General features: G+C 41.9%; 1 protein-coding gene and 1 pseudogene across 1 annotated transcript; one reads left to right on the forward strand and one right to left on the reverse strand.

The window, feature by feature from the left end:
* The first annotated feature begins 818 nt into the window (after positions 1 to 818).
* On the forward strand, positions 819 to 2937 carry psmg4 (proteasome (prosome, macropain) assembly chaperone 4). Its single transcript, XM_023997971.2, has 3 exons — positions 819 to 1111; positions 1303 to 1378; positions 2744 to 2937. Exons 1-3 carry the CDS (start codon positions 935 to 937, stop codon positions 2863 to 2865), a joined length of 375 nt encoding a protein of 124 aa, XP_023853739.1. The 5' UTR covers positions 819 to 934; the 3' UTR covers positions 2866 to 2937.
* A 139-nt stretch (positions 2938 to 3076) lies between these two features.
* The window catches only part of LOC111971216 (solute carrier family 22 member 23-like), a 30677-nt pseudogene continuing 13974 nt past the window's right edge, over positions 3077 to 19779 (reverse strand).

The following is a 19779-nucleotide window of genomic DNA, read 5'->3' on the forward strand; positions in this document are numbered from 1 at the left end:
GAGATGAGGGATATGCCATTGCAGATTGCTGTTGGCCTTGCAGTGGGTGGAGGAAGTCAAGCCAGACACAGTAGTTATTTGCTCTGATTCATGTGCAGTGTTAATGAGTCTCCGGTCCTTTAGGTTACGTAGCAAACAAGACCTGCTTTATGAGGTGCTACAAACCCATGGCAGGATTAGAACAGATGGGTATACAGATAAGATTTACTTGGGTCCCAGCCCATGTGGAGGTGGAGGGGAACGAGGCAGTTGATGTACTGGCTAAACAAGCACTTAGAAGTGGGGATGTTAATGTTTTAGTTTTAATGAGCAAGGCAGAGGCAAAAAGCCTGATATGGACAGTGATGGTGCAGAGATGGCAGGAGCAGTGGAATAGAGATACTAAGAGCAGGCATTTATTTCAAGTACAGAGGAAAGTYGGGGAGGGGAGGACGGCAGGAAGAGACAGAAGAGAGGAAGCTATTTTTACAAGATTAAGGGTGGAACACAACCTGTTGAATAAGTCCTTAAATGTGATAGAAAAGCTTCCAACAGGAAAGTGTGATTATTGCTAGGAAACAGACCGTGGAGCATGTATTGCTACAGTGTGGGCAGTATCAGAGGGAAAGAGATAGGCTGAGATCTAGTATGAGGGAGAAGGGGATACGGGAAATTAGTTTAAAGAGTATATTGAGTAGAACATCATTAGATATAGTCTCACATATTTTGTTATTTAGTTTCTCCCCGTCTCTGGCCCACACTCCACGACAGTATGTGGCGGTATTGCACCATAACGTTGGATGCCAACCACCGATAAACCCAACCTAAGAAGAATACCAACGACGAAGAAAACGAGGAAGTGACTTGTTGTTTACGGACGCACGTGATTTGGTTGAAATGTTTGAATAATGGTCTGGTTTCGTTGTACTTGTCTTCATACAAACATCTATTCAATATGAACATAGCAGAGAGTGGAGCAGTAGGCGATGCCATTACAGTCCACGATTTCTCCGAGAAGATTCTGGAGCAAACGGTTCACTTTCACGTCATAAAACTCAATGGAGGATTTTTCCTTTGGGTGGGCTCGAACCCCGTCTTGTCCAACTTGGCTGTTTCAATGGAAAGTAAATTTGTGAGTAGTCTACTGTAAATATATTGTTTTAAAGCAGACTAGCTAACCGAGATGGATTGTTAGCTAGCTTCACCGTGCAATGTTGTTAGCTAGCTACGCTACTATAACGTTATTCTAACGGCTGATGGTGCTATGTCCTATTTGTAATTTAGCTAACCTACGTATCTGTTTATTTATTTATATATATTCAGGATTCGATGCCGCTCTCTACGTTAATCCTGGGGGACCCATCGGACACCACTCCAAATTCACTGGCGCAGAGATTGAGTAAGCACCCTTTCATCCTGTCAATATCATATCTCTCTCGTGAGTATTGGCTGTATCAGAGCGCAAGAGGTTTTACTCTGCCACGAATTTATGTATGGAGGTCAATGTGTGTCGAATTTGGTCAACAAAAAATGTTATAGCTACTTTGCTAGGTGAGGCTTATTTTATCAAATAAAATGTTCGTAATGGTTAGGTTGATATGAATGTACTGATTTAAGTGGACGCACGTGGCATTTTGGCAATTTAACTTGAGGTCAACAGATTATGATTTTTCAATGCAGATACCGATTAGTGGAGGACCAAAAAAAGCAGATACCGATTTGTGTGTGTATGTATAAATGTGTGTGTGTGTGTGTGTGTGTATGTATATGTGTATATATACACACACATATGTATATACACATATGTGTGTATGTATATTATATATATATGTACATACATATATGTACATATATGTATGTATGTACAGTTGAAGTCGGAAGTTTACATACACTTAGGTTGGAGTCATTAAAACTCATTTTTCAACCACTCCACATCAACCACTCCAAATCTCGAAGTATCCCTTTAAATTTACAAAAATCCAATTGGTTCATCAATGTTGAAAATGAAATACAATTTATTTTCGAAGTAGGGAAKTTTTAAAGAAAAGTGCAAGGCTGTCAATATATTTTGCCGCATCAGTATGTACAAGATTTCATGTCTGTAGGTCAAATGCGACAAGATATGCTTGTTCAAAGTTTTCAGTTGATTACTATAGCGCCCCCCTTGGGTGTCATTTTGTAAATGCCGGATCTCTATGGCAAGACGCATCATTCACCAACGTTTTGTCAGTATCAGGCCAGTGGTGTCTGAGATTGCGTGTGACTTACATATGTACTAACGTGTACATACTAACGGATGTACGAACGGAGACAGACAGATCGATAGTTCCCCTCAATTTCATTGTGGGGCACAACAAACCACCAATTCATATACACTCACACATAAATACACACAAGCACAGTCTGTGTATGTCATGAATTTCTAGATTTTGGTATTTGCTGAGTTAGTTTGTTCAAACTCATCCAAGTAAAGAATGGGAAGCTAGATATTTGATCCCTGATGCCTCTATTGTTACCCCACACGAGGCTACTAACATCAAAATGATCTGATGGCAATTCTAGGCTGCCACAACGWTGTTTTTCCAGTCAAATCTGTCTAACCATCAATTATATAGTGATTCCGTTGATAGCTATATGTTATTCAGAACAATAACCGAAMGCTAGATGCTTAAACTACTAACCAGTATTATGTTCTATTGTTGGTGTCAGTTTTCACCATCTGAAACATCACTAACCCAGCTGTCCTCCGTCTCCTTTGTTTCAGCTAAAAGGACTAAGAAACAGGTGTATGTGAGCTACTCCCTGCCCATGACTGACTCCAACCTGTCTCTGCTGGTAGAGAACAGGATAAAGAAAGAGATGGAAGTTCACCCTGACAAGTTTTAACCTTTTCCCCCTTTTTTTTTTACTAGTTTAATTGTTTTGTACCAAAATAAAACAATGGAGAGAAAAACAACATTACCTGTCTGGAATGTTCTGTCGATTGCTGTTTTAGCACTCATGAGTGAGATCTAACCAGAGACGTCTCTGTGTAGAGGCTGCAGACACACTATATTTTCTGTGCCCACTGCCCACAAACTCAGTCTACAGACATGTATCACCTCAGTAGTTAATTTATTGACATAATCAACAAGTTTATTATCAAAACAACATTTATGGCTTTAATATTGCAAATGCATCATATATAAAAAATAAACACTTAGAAAATATTAGTGGTTGACAATCGATCACTCATGGAAATTCATTTATTTTACCACAACATTTCATTGCTGAAAACATGTATAAATAAACAATACAAGGTGTCAAAATATGTGCCATTTGCTTCAAATATAGTTCATGGTAGAAATGTATAGAGTATACTTGGCCTTTTTAAGGTCATCTATACGTATCGTGTGACAAAATGTTCTATGAAAACTATTTGATATGCATAGTGCATAAAATGTATGATAGTCCATGCATTGTCAATGGATGGCACATTAATACACACCTTACATTTGGTATTCAATCATTTGTAAGAGTATAACGTTTGTATACCAACACTCTGTCAGCCACAGCTATTCTAACTAGATCACTCTATTGCATTATAACTTCATCTATTCTAGACACTAACCATTTCAAAACCCCTAGACATTGTGATTCATGGCATGGCCAGACATTATTTAACTGTGCTAGAGAGAGAGGTTTAAACAAGTACTAAAAACAGCAATATACAACTAACATTATTTACCAGGTGAAAATTAGCTAAACTAGAGGTATGTCAAGCAACAAGAATCCCCTTGGCAACATGACAAAAAAKAAATACTGAATTACTGATAGATTATTTTCAGTCACCTGTCCAGTTGAAATCAGAGGATTTTAAAAACTGAACAACCATTGTGATAAAGCCATACAGAAACAGAGATGTTTCATAGTAGTAGTAGTAGACAGTCTGCATCCCAAATGGCACTCTATTCCCTATGTAAGGAATAGACTGCTATTTGGGACGYATACATACTAGTAACTAACTGGACATTAGTATTGTCCACTCAACACTCGGTGCCTTTGATTTTYCCATAGAATATGGAAATAAAAACACAATAAAAAGATTCAAAGTCCAAACTCATTTCCAAAGCCATCACAGTTTCTTTAGGTTTCCGGCTGTCATTCACCAACATTTAATGGGGGCTGCAGTACTCAGTTTTCTTATGTATTTACATTGATTATACTACTACTAAGGATAACGTGCCAAGTTTGACTTTTGACAGGGGGGTGGGAGGCAGAAATGAACCCATCAAGTAGGCTTCAGTATATAGGCCTGACCTCTCCTTTTATTACATTTAGAGTGCAGCAGTTTCACCCAAAACCTGTGCCTCAAACGAGCTGGCTGACAAAAATTTGATTACATTTGATTGAACTTTGAATTTTAGTGCAAAAAAAGTTACACTAATAGAATTTGAAATGCATAGAGCACACATCACTGTTGAAAGACATTTCAAATGAAATATTGAATACCATGTCTGCTCTGCTGCTCTATAAGTGTCTCTCTATGTGTTTAGAGTACACCACTCTGCTTATAACTTACAACAGACACCATGACATCCCTCCCCAGCATGGAACCATGGTACCCACTAGACACACTGCCAACCCGTGGCAACAACTACCCTATGGGCACTAATACATGTAAGTCATTGTAATGAGTTTCTGTTAATTGCAAAGACATACACAGGTGTGTGAATAACTCCATCATTTGTTTCAAGAATATTCTGTTCTATTGCAGGCCCTCAAATACTTAATAAATCATATTGAGTGTCTGAAATAGTACCCTATTCCCTATATATAGTGCACTATATGCAGACCCTGGTCAAAAGTAGTGCACTATGTAGGGAATATGGAGGAATTTAGAATGTAGACATAGTCGCTACTCTATAGGCTAACTGCTAATCCATCACCTCATTACATTACCACCCATTAAACCTCCTGGTAAATATGCCTTCTTGGGGTGTCTGAACAGTAATGCCTTATTTTTCATTTTGGGGTTTTGTCCAAATCTTGRATATCCATGACCTCAATTTACGCCTTTCTCACAAACAAGACGTGGAAGGATTGTGTCACAAGACAAATGAGASGGTAATAATTTCTTGATTAAACCAAACGGAAGGTTTTTAAAGTTTTCAAAACGAAAGAGTTCCTCATGGAAGAATCTTACAAGCAGGACTGAATGAATCAGACCAGTCATGATAGTGACCAGGAGTGGGACAGTTCAAGCTATCCCCACAGCACAGTCTTGTCCTGTCCTCTGTCTGTGTGTGTCAGGGGGGAGTGCAGGTATGCTGCTACAATGACTCTCCCACRCCAATTTCCACCATACTATTACTGATCACCTCTCCTCCGGTAGCGTACGCATAAGACGTAGGCACTGCTGCAAGAGCAGTAGCCGCTGCTGCTGTGGCGCCCCCGGTGGCCGTAAGACGCAGCGGCGTATCATGGACGCGGGAGTATAAGTCCCTATCCCCAGGCTTGGTGAGAAGGAGGTGCTGTTCTCCAGGCCGGTGGGTGAGCAGGGGCTGGCGGGTGTAGCTCTCCCCGTCCACGAGGCTCTCTGGCAGGGGTTGGTTGCGCGGCTCGGGCAGCAGTAGCAGGCAGATGATACACAGCAGGGTGCAGGCGGCTAAGATCATGTGGTGCAGGAAGTAGCCCTTCTGGTTGTGGAGCTCCATGATAGGGGCCGTCAGCATGCCGAAACCAGCACTGGCCAGGACCAAACCCAGACCACCACCCCTGAGGAGAGAGGGAGACAAAGAGGGAGAGTCAGGTTTCAGGAACGACTAGCCAAACACTGAAACCAGACAGCATAAAAAAGATCAAACTCAGACACTATCTAGATTATCAACCTGGAATCGGGTACACGTAACATTGTAATAGTAAATCGGCACACTCCAATTAGTATTATATGTTACGTTTCGTATGGTATGTATTCATTTGTGGATGTCCATCATCCGTTTTTCCTATGATATGTTAAGAAGTATAATTCATATGATATGTTACGAATTCCAATTTGTTACGAATTTGCAAAACATATATGTTACGAATTTCAATTTGTTGTGGCTAACGATTTCTTTAGGCTAATGGGTTAAGGTTAGGGGAAGGGTTAGCTAACATGCTAAGTAGTTGCAAAGTTGCTAATTAGCTAAAATGCTAAAGTTGTCCGTGATGAGATTTGAACATGCAACCACTCTACCATAMTTTTTGCCTTAAGTAACCTTCTGTCTTATGTAACCATAGCAAACGTAACATATCATACTCACTTGAGTGTCTCGAACTTATGTTTACTATGTTACGTCTAGTCTACGAGACCAGGCTGATATTCTAGAACAATAGTCTGTCAAATTGCATTTATATGACACATACATACACCACAAGATGGCRCTAGTAAGCCATTCTAACACAAACATACTTGGCGGGACATCATTTTACCAAATAAGTGTGTTATAGGAATCCAATAACTGTTGGTGTGGGTGCGGTCAGACCATACATAGTGTGTGTGTGTGTGTGTGTTACCTGATGACGGTGGGAGTGATCTCAGCGCAGAAGAAGATGCTGAGGGTGCTGACGGCGTGAGAGGAGAACATTCCGATGATGGAGAACGCCACCGAGAACTTCCTGTTTAGTGTGTCCCTCAGAACTAACCAGACGAGAAGGATGAGAAACATGAGAGGAGGTGAGACACATACTGTACATCATAAATATAAAAATGTCACTTACTGGGTCTAGTCATAACAGARAACTGATCACGGAAAACAGTTGGTGTACTGGCCAGCCTTTAATTTTGTTTAAYGACTGTTTTGTTGATTCTACAACACAAAATCAACAGATGGAGCATGAGCCTGGCCTGTAGAGCTGCAACCCAGAGCGCCTGATTGGCATATTTTTTCAATTTGAGTGAATTTTATAAAGTCAAATTGTACCTGTGTCATGGCGAAGGCTGTACTTCCCAATCACTGCATTCAAGGAAAGGTCATGGGTGGGGGAAGAAAAACAGTGAAAATGAGTATAGCCATTAGAAAATCTCATTATTTTTCTGACCGATACAGATCTGATATTACGACAACAGAGGCAATGATCTGGAAAAGGGCATTCTAGTAGTGACTCCTCTGAATCACTGTAATAACTCCATAATTGGAGTATGTCATTTGTGTATAACAGGTACAGAATATAATGAGGTGTTATTGCTTTGTAATTTCCATGTAAATAACTATTTGTGGATGAGGTGTGTGTGTGTGTGTGTGTGTTGTGTGTGTTGTGTTGTGTTGTGTGTGTGTGTGTGTGTTGTGTGTGTGTGTGTGTGTGTGTTGGGTGTGTGTGCTGCGTGCGTGCGTGCGTGCGTGCGTGCGTGCGTGCGGTGTCGGTGTGTGTAAATGCATAACACGTGTCTGTACCTACTCACAGTTGAGCAGGCCCAGCTGCAGCAGTTGATGCCAGGGCAGTGACGATCATGAAGGTGAGGAGTCCCGCCCGACGTCCCATGAACGCCACGGCCGGCACAGCGCCAGGCAGGTTGCTACGGCATGCCCCATGGTGTGTAGTCGGCATTGAACATGGCCGACACAGGGCCTCTGGGTCCATCATACTGCGGGCCAAACAGTGGTGGATACCGTACCCCGTCAATCACAGATACACACTAAACACATTATTGGTAAGACAAAACAGTGGTGATACTGTGCCCGTCAACCAGCAGATACACACATAAACACATTATTTGTAAGAGCAAAACAGTGGTGGATACCTACCCCGTCAACCAGCAGATACACACATAAACACATTATTGGTAAGAGCCAAACAGTGTGGATACCGTACCCCGTCAACCAGCAGAATACACACATAAACACATTATTGGTAAGAAGCAAAACAGTGGTGGATACCGTACCCTCAACCAGCAGAGAGAGAGAGACAACATGTAGCGGAGGTGAGTGGGATTGACGCTAGTCGATGAAGTAACTTAAAATCAGTGTCACCCTCCTCTTGGTCTCAGGGTTATGACATTGGTTTTCAAGTGGGAGACCCGGGTTCAGATCCTACCAGTTACACACCACACACACACACACACACACCTCAGTGCTAGAAGCAAGACGCTGGTACGGAGCCTCGTCTTCATGGGAACCGAGCTCATGTGTAATTCATGTTCTGTTTCACATTGCCCTCTGCCTTTTAATACGATTTTTACTCGTTATTGTTATTCATCATTTACTGTGTATTTATTCCTCAAATCACTATTTTTATAATTTTTATCTTTAACTCTGCATTGTTGGAAAAGACCCGTAAGTAAGCATTTCACTGTTAGCCTACACCAGTGGTTCCCAAACGTTTTATAGTCCCGTAACCCTTCAAACATTCAACCTCCAGCTGCATACCCCCTCTAGCACCAGGGTCATCATTGTAAGCCTGCCACACACACACTATATACGATACATTTTTTGAACATAAGAATGAGTGTTAGTTTTTGTCACAACTCGTGGGAAGTGACAAAGAGCTCTTATTGGACCAGGGCACAAATAATAACATAATTATAATCAAATATTTGCTCTTTATTTAACCATCTTACATATAAAACCTTATTTGTCATCGGAAATTGTGATAAACTCACCACAGTTAATGAGAAAGGGTGGGCTTGAAAGGATGCACATAACTCTGCAATGTTGGGTTATGTCGAGAGAGTCTGTCTTAAATCATTTTCTCACCACAGTCTGTGCCTGTATTTAGTTTTCATGCTAGTGACCGAGAATCCACTCTCATATAGGTACGTGTTGCTAAGGGCATCCGTTCCTTAAAAGGAACATCGGGGTCATTGTTCTCTTCACTAGTTCTCCTGTCATGGCTTTTGCTCCATCAGTACATACCAACATGAGCAGCAGCTACGTTTGGCTACATACCGACCGTTAGTGGAATTCCCGCGAGAGAGTAACGTAATGTGATTGGATGTTAATTATTTGACTAGGCTACTGTATTTGACATTCTGTTGTTTTTCGCTGAACACTAGATGGTTTAATTTTATTTTTGTCAGTGAAACGAGGCTACTCAAGCGGGATAAAAAATTCACTCAAATGATATCCCTGTTGGAAAATATTAATGGACTTTTTGAAAATGTGAAGGGAAAAAATGATCCTTTTTGTATTTTATTTGGCGTACCCCCGATGGCAGTATGGGAATACCTGGTCTACACCAATTGTTTTGCAAGAAAACAAAGATTTGACTTGATTTTACTCAGCTGCACATTCACAGAGGAGAGAGACTTACGAGTTGACACAGAGCACGACCATGTTTCTTCCAAAAGTTTCTGGTGCTGTCATCTTGATGATGCAGGTCCTCTTTGGCTTCTTATGCAGCTCATGTTCCAGTTCTGGCAGTGGAACACAAAACACTGTAAGACCTTCCCTCTCAGGGAAACAAACGCACGCACACACACCACACCACACACACACACACACACACACACACACACACACACAACACACACACACACACACACACACACACACACACACACCACACACACCACACACACACACACACACACACACACACCACTGAGCAGCACTTTGGGAAATCACACCACACAGACTCTTTTAGTAATGTTCTTCTGTGGTGGATGTGTGTGCATGAGATATAAATAAAACACTTTATTTTATTGATCTAGCAGTACTATTAATCTGTCCAGCTCTTAAATATTTTCTCATTATTTATATCGTGTGGTGTGTCTGGGATTAAGCTGTGCAGATATTTCATCAAATTTAACTAGAGTCCTGCAGTTGCACATGGTAAAATGAACGTGTACGTGCATAGCCCGTGTGTGTCACTGTGTCTGACTGACTGAATCCATTGCATACACATTTCATAACTGAAATCAGAGACCTGCTGCTACATGTTGTGTATAACAAACAACAATCATCTGTGCAAATGCATTGACAATGTGTTGTTGTGAGTGCTACGTGTGACATCCATACGTCGGTTTGAAGTCGAAGTTTACATACCCTTAGCAATACATTTCAACTAGTTTTTCACAATCCTGACATTTAATCTAGTAAAAATTCCTGTCTTAGTTCAAGTTAGGATCACCACTTTATTTTAAGAATGTGAAATGTCAGAATAATAGTAGAGAGAATGATTTATCTCAGCTGTATTTCTTTCATCACATTCCCAGTGGGTCAGAATTTACATACACTAAATTATATTTGGTATACTTGCCTTAAATTGTTTAACTTGGGTCAAACGTTTCCTGGGTAGCCTCCACAAGCTTCCCACAATAAGTTGGGTGAATTTGGCCCATTCCTCGACAGAGCGTTACAGAGCTGGTGTAACTGAGTCAGTGTTTTATCTCCTTGCTCCACACGCCTTTTTCAGTTCTGCCCACAATTTCTATGGGATTGAGGTTCAGGGCTTTGTGATGCCACTCCAATACCTTGACTTTGTTGTCCTTAAGCATTTTGCCACAACTTTGGAATATGTTTGGGTCATTGTCCATTTGGAAGACCATTTGCGACCAAGCTTTAACTTCCTGACTGATGTTTGAGATGTTGCTTCAATATATGCACATATTTTCCATCCGTCATGATGCCATCTATTTGTTGAAGTGCACCCAGTACCCTCACTGCAGCAAAGCACCCCACAACATGATCGTGATGCAAGTCTACCCCCTTGTTCCCCTCCAACAAAACGTACTATCGGTCAATTATTGCCAAACAGTTCCTTTTCTTGTTTTCATCAACCAGAGGACACTTCTCCAAAAGTACAGTCTTTAGTCCCAGTACAGTTTTGCACCTTAGTCTGCTTTTTTATGGCAGTTTTGGGCAGCAGTGGCTTCTTCCTTGCTGTAGCGGCCTTTCAGGTTATGTCAATATAGGTCTCGTTTTACTGTGGCTAAATGATATTTTGTACCTGTCTCCAGCATCTTACAAGGTCCTTTGCTGTTGTTCTGGGATTGATTTGCACTTTTCGCACAAAGTACTTCATGGAGACAGAAGCGTCTCTTTCTGAGCAGTATGATGGCTGCGGGCGTCCCATGGTGTTTATTACTTGCGTACATATTTGTTTGTAGACAGATGAGCCGTGGGTACCTTTCAGAGCTTTGTAAATTGCTTCCCAAGGATGAACCAGTTGGGAGGTCCAATTGTTCCTGTTCTGGCGAGGTCTTGGCTGATTTATTTTGATTTTCCCATGATGTGTCACGCAAAGAGGCACTAGTTTGAAGGTGCATGGGAATGATACATCCACAGTACACCTCCAATTGACTCAAATAATGTCAATTAGCCTATCAGAAGCTTCTAAAGATCCATGACACTAACTTTTCTGGAATTTTCAAGCTGTTTAAAGCACAGTCAACCCTTAGTGTATGTAAACTCTGACCCACTGGAAATTGTGAACAGTGAACTATAAGTGAAATAATCCGTCTGTAAAACAATGTTGGAAAATGACTTGTGTCATGCACAAAGTAGATGTCCGAACCGACTTGCCAAAACTATAGTTTGTAACAAGAAACTGTGGAGGGGTTTGTTAGGAGGTGGTGTTGTTATACTACTCCGACTTCAACTGTATATTCTTGCATGGCCAGCTACAAACCAGAGGGTGTGTAGACTGATGAAATAAAGTGTGGTTTTGTTGAACTCAGGTTTGCTGCTTCTTCATCTTCCTCTTTCTCTCACTTCTCCATATCGTTCTTCCACCTTCCTCATCTGTGTATCATTCACCACCACGTCTCTATCATCTATCCATCTATCCCTCTCCATCTTCTCTTCTTTTTCCATGTCTCTCTACATTCTCTGTCCTCCATCTTCCTCACCTGCTAGAATACCACTGAGTTCAAGTTGTCATGTCGACCTGGTTCTCTCTGGCAGATGCGTGAGGCATCCATGGCTTTAGAGCCAGCCCGCGTAGGCTGGTGCAAGCCAACAGCACAGGGGCCTCTGGAAACTCCATACAGAGAGAAGAGGACGGACAGGGGGGAGTAAAACATGAGAGAGAGAAGAAGAGAATGAACAGAAGGAAAGTAGTGAGAGAATAAGATTTATTGTCTGAGACTGCAAGTGTATGCAGTTTACTCTTCAAACCAAAACCTGGTCCTGATGAGCAAGTCTTCATAGGCTAGTGGCAAGGTCCACAATTTGTTTAGATACCCCTACCTGAAGTAAAACAAAACACGACCATGTTTTTTCACATCCCTAATGTCTCCCATTTATGACATGGATAGTTGTGTAAAAATATTTTACTGCAAAAGTGGTTAAATGTATAGATATTGTGCCACAACCCCTAAATTCAAAAAGTGCAGAATAATGCCTGGCTGGAGGGGGGATGGACACCAAAAGCTAATGTAACCTACATACACAAACAAACAGCATTAGCGTATCTTAATGCATAGGCATGTCACCCCACAGACACAACATTCCAAGTCAGATTTGTTCTCATTCACTGCTGTATGGTCCTGCCTGACAAGAATACATACAGTTAGACATGTTTTTTGATGTTGTGGCTATGGTCATCTGCTATAAGGAAATCAAGTTGGTTCAGACATCGGAATGAGATTTTTTGGGATTCAAGGTTCCTTCCCACTGGGCATAGACGTCAATTCAGCGTGTATTCCACGTAGGTTCAACGTCATTTCATTGAAATGATGTGGAAATGACATTGACTCAGCAAGTGTGTGCCCAGTGGGTTGAAGGATTTTGTTATTTAATAAGGCCCTACTCTTGTAATTTAGTCAGGGTCGAATGGCCTCCTGACCTTTGGCAGTCCAGTTCCATGGTGTCTCTCTCATTAGTACCTGCCAGAGGGGAGGAATTATTGTGGAGTGGGCCTATCGAGAACAGTTCTGGGAGATTCAGGATAGGCATTGACATTGGAGGGGTGCAATTCCTACCATATTATGTGAAGGCCTCGTAAGTTGATGGCATTTCATGTCAATGAGTGTCAAGTTGTGTTGGTTCATTGTAGTGAACACCTGCCTTATGTGCTTGTCATCATGTGTGGTTGCATTCTACACATACTCCATAATGGCACCAAGTTAACATACAGCACCTCCATGGCAGACAGACAGGATGGGTGACATGGTTTTGTGGAAAAAGCAATGTGCCACCTCAACCTGAATAGCATAAGAGTGCATCGGAACATCCCAATGTGGACCACTAATGCAGTGAGCCAGCGGAAAGTCATGTTGGATTCAGGAAACCGTAATGGACTAGTTGTGAATCAAAGCTCCCTTCGAAATGATAAGGAGGTGACTTAAGAGCTCAATCCTGGAGGCACAAGTTATACCACAGTGGGGGAAAGATGTAAAGTTAGGGAGAGGGTGTCAAGAGTCCAGGGTTGGATTTGCTCTCCTTACGCTGGAGCCTCCGAGTTGCCTCATTGATTCTCAAAGAGGCTTGTAACTTGGAAAAATGTATGTTGCCATGCCAAGCAGTCTGTTGCCTTTTCTTCACTGAACAAAAATATAAACTCGACATGTAAAGTGTTGGTCCCATGTTTCATGAGCTGAAACAAAAGATTGAAGAAATGTTCCATACACACAAAAATCTTATTTCTCTCAAATTTTGTGCACACATTTTACATCCCGGTTAGTGAGCATTTCTCCATTGCCAAGATAATCCATCCACCTGACAGATGTGACATATCAAGAAGCTGATCATTACTTGTGCTGGGGACAATAAAAGGTAACTCTAAAATGTGCAGTTTTGTCACACAACACAATGCCACAGGTGTCTCAAGTTTTGAGGGAGCGTGCAATTGGCATACTGACTGCAGGAATGTCCACCAGAGCTGTTGCTAGAGAATTGAATGTTCATTTCTCTACCATAAGCCGCCTCCAACGTTGTTTTTAGACAATTTGGCAGTACGTCCAACTGGCCTCACAACCGCAGACCACGTGTATGGCATTGTGTGGGTGAGCGGTTTGCTGATGTCAAAGTTGTGTACAGAGTGCCCCGTGGTGGTGGTGAGGTTATGGTATGGGCAGGCATAAGCTACAGGCAACGAACACAACTGCATTTTATCAATGGCAATTTATATGCACAGAAATACCGTAATGAGATCCTGAGACCAATTTTTTTTAAGGTATCTGTGACCAACAGATGCATATCTGTATTCCCAGTCATGTGAATTCCATAGATTAGGGTCTAATACAAGTATTTCAATTGACTGATTTTCACATACTGTAACAGTAAAATCTTAGAAATGGTTGCGTTCATATTTTTGTTCTGTATATACTCAGACAAACATGTTTTGAGTGTAATTCTGGCAGGCATATTGGATTTCCAACAAAGTTGAATTGCACAGAAATAGTACTGAGTTAAGGTCATAAGAACAGGACACAAATCTGAAAGATTTCTATATACAGATGATTTACCCACCATTTAATGCTATTGTGGCAGCCATATTGGATTTTGGGTGCCATATTTGATTAGTCAAATCTAGGGAGCCCCCCTAATGTAGAAGAGGACATTTTAACTGAAAAGAAAATGACCGTTTTCAGTGTCTGAGCCCACTTGTTTTTCTTAGAGCCGATTATACCCGTTGCAAGACCCACAGGTTGATGCTTATTTATTAAACCCTCTTAGGCCTCATTGCCCCCTATCTGAGATATCTACTGCAGCCCTCATCCTCCACATACAACACCCGTTCTGCCAGTCACATTCTGTTAAAGATCCCTAAAGCACATACATCCCTGGGTTGCTCCTCTTTTCAGTTCGATGCAGCTAGTGACTGAAACAAGCTGCAAAAAAAACTAACTGGACAGTTTTATCTCAATCTCTTCATTCAAAGACTCAATCATGGACACTCTTACGGACATTTGTGGCTGCTTTGCATGATGTATTGTTGTCTCTATCTTCTTGCACTTTGTGCTGTTGTCTGTGTCCAATAATGGTTGTACCATGTTTTGTGCTGCTACCATGTTGTGTTGCTACCATGTTGTTGTCATGTTGTGTTGCTACCATGCTGTGTTGTCATGTTTGGCTGCCTTGCTATGTCTTAGGTCTCTGTTTATGTAGTGTTGTGTTGTCTCTCTTGTCGTGATGTGTGTTTTGTCCTATATTTATATACACTACCATTGAAAAGTTTGGGGTCACTTAGAAATGTCCTTGTTTTTTAAAGAAAAGCAAAAACAATTCTCCATTAAATTAACATAAAATTGATCAGAAATACAGTGTAGACATTGTTGAAACTTCTTAGGGCTTGGCCCCTTTTTCCTCCATTTCCGCCTGAATGACGTGCCAAAGTAAACTGCCTGTAACTCAGGGCCTGAAGCCAGGATATGCATATAATTGGTACCATTGGAAAGAAAACACGTTGAAGTTTGTAGAAATGTTTAAATAATGTAGGAGAATATAACACAATAGATATGGTAGGAGAAAATCCAAAGAAAAACCAACTGGAATTGCAAGAGAAAGGTCATATTGTAAAATAGCTACCTGGATGCAATTCATATGGCTTCCACAGGGTGTCAGCAGTCTATGTTCAAGGTTTCAGGCTTGTAACTTCAAAAACGAATAAGAAATAACAGTTTTTGTATGAGGACACAGTTTTGGAAATCCGTGTTTTTGCACGCCATGACAAAGTTGCGCACCTGCTAAAATTGTTTTCCTATTGAACATACTTCTTTCCGAAATAAATATTATAGTTTAATTACATTTTAGGGTGTCTGAGGAGTAAATAGAAACGTATTTTGACATGTTGAAACAAAGTTTAGGGGTAGATTTTCGGATTCCTTTCTCTTCAAGTTGAACGAGTGGATATGATGAATACGCTGATTCGGTGAGCAAGTTTATTAGCAAGTGCATCGGTGATGTTGTGCCCACAGCATCTATTAAAACCTTCCCCAACCAGAAACCATGGATGGATGGCAGCATTCGCGCAAAACTGAAAGCGCAAACCACTGCTTTTAATCAGGGCAAGGTGACCGGAAACATGACCGAATACAAACAGTGTAGCTATTCCCTCCACAAGGCAATCAAACAAGCTATGCGTCAGTATAGAGACAAAGTRGAGTCGCAATTCAACGGCTCAGACACGAGAGGTATGTGGCAGGGTCTACAGTCAATCAAGGACTACAAAAGGAAAACCAGCCCCGTTGTGGACCACGATGTCTTGCTCCCAGACAAACTAAACAACTTCTTTGCTCACTTTGAGGACAATACAGTGCCACTGACACAGCCCGCTACCAAAACCTGCGGGCTCTCCTTCACTGCAGCTAACGTGAGTAAAACATTTAAACGTGTTAACCCTCGCAAGGCTGCCGGCCCAGACGGCATTCCCAGCTGCGTCCTCAGAGCATGCGCAGACCAGCTGGCTGGTGTGTTTACGGACATATTCAATCAATCCTTATCCCAGTCTGCTGTTCCCCAAACATGCTTCAAGAGGTCCACCATTGTTCCTGTTCCCAAGAAAGCTAAGGTAACTGAGCTAAATGACTTACCGCCCCGTAGCACTCACTTCCATCATCATGAAGTGCTTTGAGAGACTAGTCAAGGATCATATCACCTCCACCCTACCTGACACCCTAGACCCATTCCAATTTGCTTACCGCCCCAATAGGTCCACAGATGACGCAATCACACTGCCCTAACCCATCTGGACAAGAGGAATACCTATGTAAGAATGCTGTTCATCGACTATAGTTTAGCATTTAACACCATATAAACCCTCCAAACGCGTCATTAACCTCAAGACCCTGGGTCTCGACCCGCCCTGTGCAACTGGGTCCTGGACTTCCTGACGGGCCGCCCCAGGTGGTGAGGGTAGGAAACAACATCTCCACCCCGCTGATCCTCAACACTGTGGCCCACAAGGGTGCGTTCTCAGCCCTCTCCTGTACTCCTGTTCACCATGACTGCGTGCCATGCACGCCTCCAACTCAATCATCAAGTTTGCAGACGACACTACAGTGATAGGCTTGATTACCCACAACGACGAGACGGCCTACAGGGAGGAGGTGAGGCCCTCGGAGTGTTTGTCAGGAAAATAACCTCACACTCAATGTCAACAAAACAAAGGAGATGATCGTGGACTTCAGGAAATAGCAGAGGGAGCAGCCCCCTATCCACATTGATGGACAGTAGTGGGAAGGTGGAAAGTTTTAAGTTCCTCGGCGTACACATCATGGACAAACTGAAATGGTCCACCCACACAGACAGCGAGGTGATGAAGGCGCAGCAGCGCCTCTTCAACCTCAGGAGGCTGAAGAAATTCGGCTTGTCACCAAAAACACTCACAAACTTTACAGATGCACAATCGAGAGCATCCCGTCGGGCTGTATCACCGCCTGGTACGGCAACTGCTACGCCACAAGGCTCTCCAGAGAGTAGTGAGGTCTGCACAACGCATCACCGGGGGCAAACTACCTGACCTCCAGGACACCTACACCAACCGATGTCACAGGAAGGCCAAAAAGATCATCAAGGACAACAACCACCCGAGCCACTGCCTGTCACCCTGCTATCATCCAGAAGGCAAGGTCAGTAGAGGTGCATCAAAGCGGGGACCGAGAGACTGAAAAACAGCTTCTTATAAAGGCCATCAGACTGTTAAACAGCCATCACTAACTTTGTGTGGCTGCTGCCAACATACTGACTCATCTCTAGCCACTTTAATAATGAAAAATTGATGTAATAAATATGTCACTAGCCACTTTAAACAATGCCACTTTATATAATGTTTACATACCCTACATTACTCATCTCATATGTATATACTGTACTCTATTACCATCTACTGCATCTTGCCTATGCCATTCGGACATCGCTCAATCATTAATCTTTATGTACATATTCTTATTCATTCCTTTACACTTGTGTGTATAAGGTAGTTGTTGTGAAATTGTTAGATTACTTGTTAGATATTTACTGCATGGTCGGAACTAGAAGCACAAGCATTTCGCTACACTCACATTAGCATCCGCTAACCATGTGTATGTGACAAATAAAATGTGATTTGATTTGACTACTCCCTTCACAGAACAGCGCAAACTGGCTCTTGCCGGAATAGAAAAAGGAGTGGGAGGCCCCGGTGCATAACTGAGCAAGAGGACAAGTACAGTAGAGTGTCTAGTTTGAGAAACAGACGCCTCACAAGTCCTCAACTGGCAGCTTCATTAAATAGTACCCGCAAAACACCAGTATCAACATCAACAGTGAAGAGGCAACTTCGGGATGCTGGCCTTCTAGGCAGAGTTGCAAAGAAAAAGCCATATCTCAGACTGGCCAATAAAAAGAAAAGATTAAGATGGGCAAAAGAACACAGACACTGGACAGAGAAAGATTGGAAGAAAGTGTTATGGACAGACAAATCTAAGTTCGAGGTGTTCGGATCACAAATAAGAACATTTGTGAGGTGCAAAAAAACGAAAAGATGCTGGAGGAGTGCTTGATGGGATGGTCTGGGGGTGCTTTGGTGGGAGTGGGAAAGTGGGAGATTTGTACAGGGTAAAAGGGATCTTGAAGAAGGAAAGCTATCACTCCATTTTTCACCGCCATGCCATACCCTGTGGACGGCACTCAATTTCCTGCTACAACAGGACAATGACCCAAAGCACAGCTCCAAACTATGCAAGAACTATTCAGGGAAGAAGCAGTCAGCTGGTATTCTGTCTATAATGGAGTGGCCAGCACAGTCACCGGATCTCAACCCTWTTGAGCTGTTGTGGGAGCAGCTTGACCGTATGGTACGTAAGAAGTGCCCATCAAGCCAATCCAACTTGTGGGAGGTGCTTCARGAAGCATGGGGGGAAATCTCTTCAGATTACCTCAATAAACTGACAACTAGAATGCCAAAGGTCTGCATGGCTGTAATTGCTGCAAATGGAGGATTCTTTCATGAAAGAAAAGTTTGAAGGACACAATTATTATTTCAATTAAAAATCATTATTAAAAACCTTGTCAATGTCTTATTTTGCAACTCATTATCAATGTCATATTTTGCAACTCATTTCATGTATGTTTTCATGGAAAACAAGGACATTTCTAAGTGACCCCAAACTCCCGCAGGAAGCCTTTTGCCTTTTGGTAGGCTGTCATTGTAAATAAGAATTTATTCTTAACTGACTTGCCTAGTTAAATAAAGGTACAATTAAATTTTTTTTAAATTGATCACGATAACCACAACATAAAAAAAATGTAAATATATGTATTTTTGTCAGGACCATACTACAGTGAATGAGAGCAACTTTGACTTGGAATGTTGCCTATTAATCTGCTACCAAAAAGTAAAGCTTGCATTCATCCTNCAGTGAATGAGAGCAACTTTGACTTGGAATGTTGCCTATTAATCTGCTACCAAAAAGTAAAGCTTGCATTCATCCTAAATATTCATAGATAGATATTTACGCCTATTGTATCTCTGTGTTTACAGGCCTATATTTCCAARATGCATTAAGATATCCTAATGCTGTTTTTTGTTTATGTTATGTATTGTATTTCACATTTGAGCAATATCAGAGCTTGCAATATTGGGTTACATKAGTTTATGTGGCCAATCCCCCCTCTAGCCAGGCATTATTCTGCACCTTTTGAGTTTAAGGGGTGTGTCACAATATCTGTCAATTTMACCACTTTTGCAGTCAAAGAAATTTACACAACCATCCATTTTATAAATGGAGACATAAGAGATGTGAAAACATGGTTGTGTTTTGTTCTACCTCGGGTAGGGCTATCCTTTTTGAGGACTGAGGCTAGCCTATTAACCTCTAACCCCACAGCATGGTGGAATCCCTGGGATTTTCTCGTTTGAGCAAAAGTCTGTMCTCCGTCCTCTTTGCTCCGTCCTCTCCTCTCTCTTCTGAGTGGT

The sequence above is a fragment of the Salvelinus sp. IW2-2015 genome, linkage group LG13, assembly GCF_002910315.2.
Source record: "Salvelinus sp. IW2-2015 linkage group LG13, ASM291031v2, whole genome shotgun sequence".
In the NCBI taxonomy this organism is placed as follows: Eukaryota; Metazoa; Chordata; class Actinopteri; order Salmoniformes; family Salmonidae; genus Salvelinus; species Salvelinus sp. IW2-2015.

Coding starts and splice junctions, on each gene's coding strand:
- psmg4 (XM_023997971.2), top strand. CDS start 935: ATGAACATAGCAGAGAGTGGAGCAGTAGGCGATGCCATTACAGTCCAC. Junction 1,112..1,302: donor TTTCAATGGAAAGTAAATTT/GTGAGTAGTCTA, acceptor ATATATATTCAG/GATTCGATGCCGCTCTCTAC. Junction 1,379..2,743: donor TTCACTGGCGCAGAGATTGA/GTAAGCACCCTT, acceptor CCTTTGTTTCAG/CTAAAAGGACTAAGAAACAG.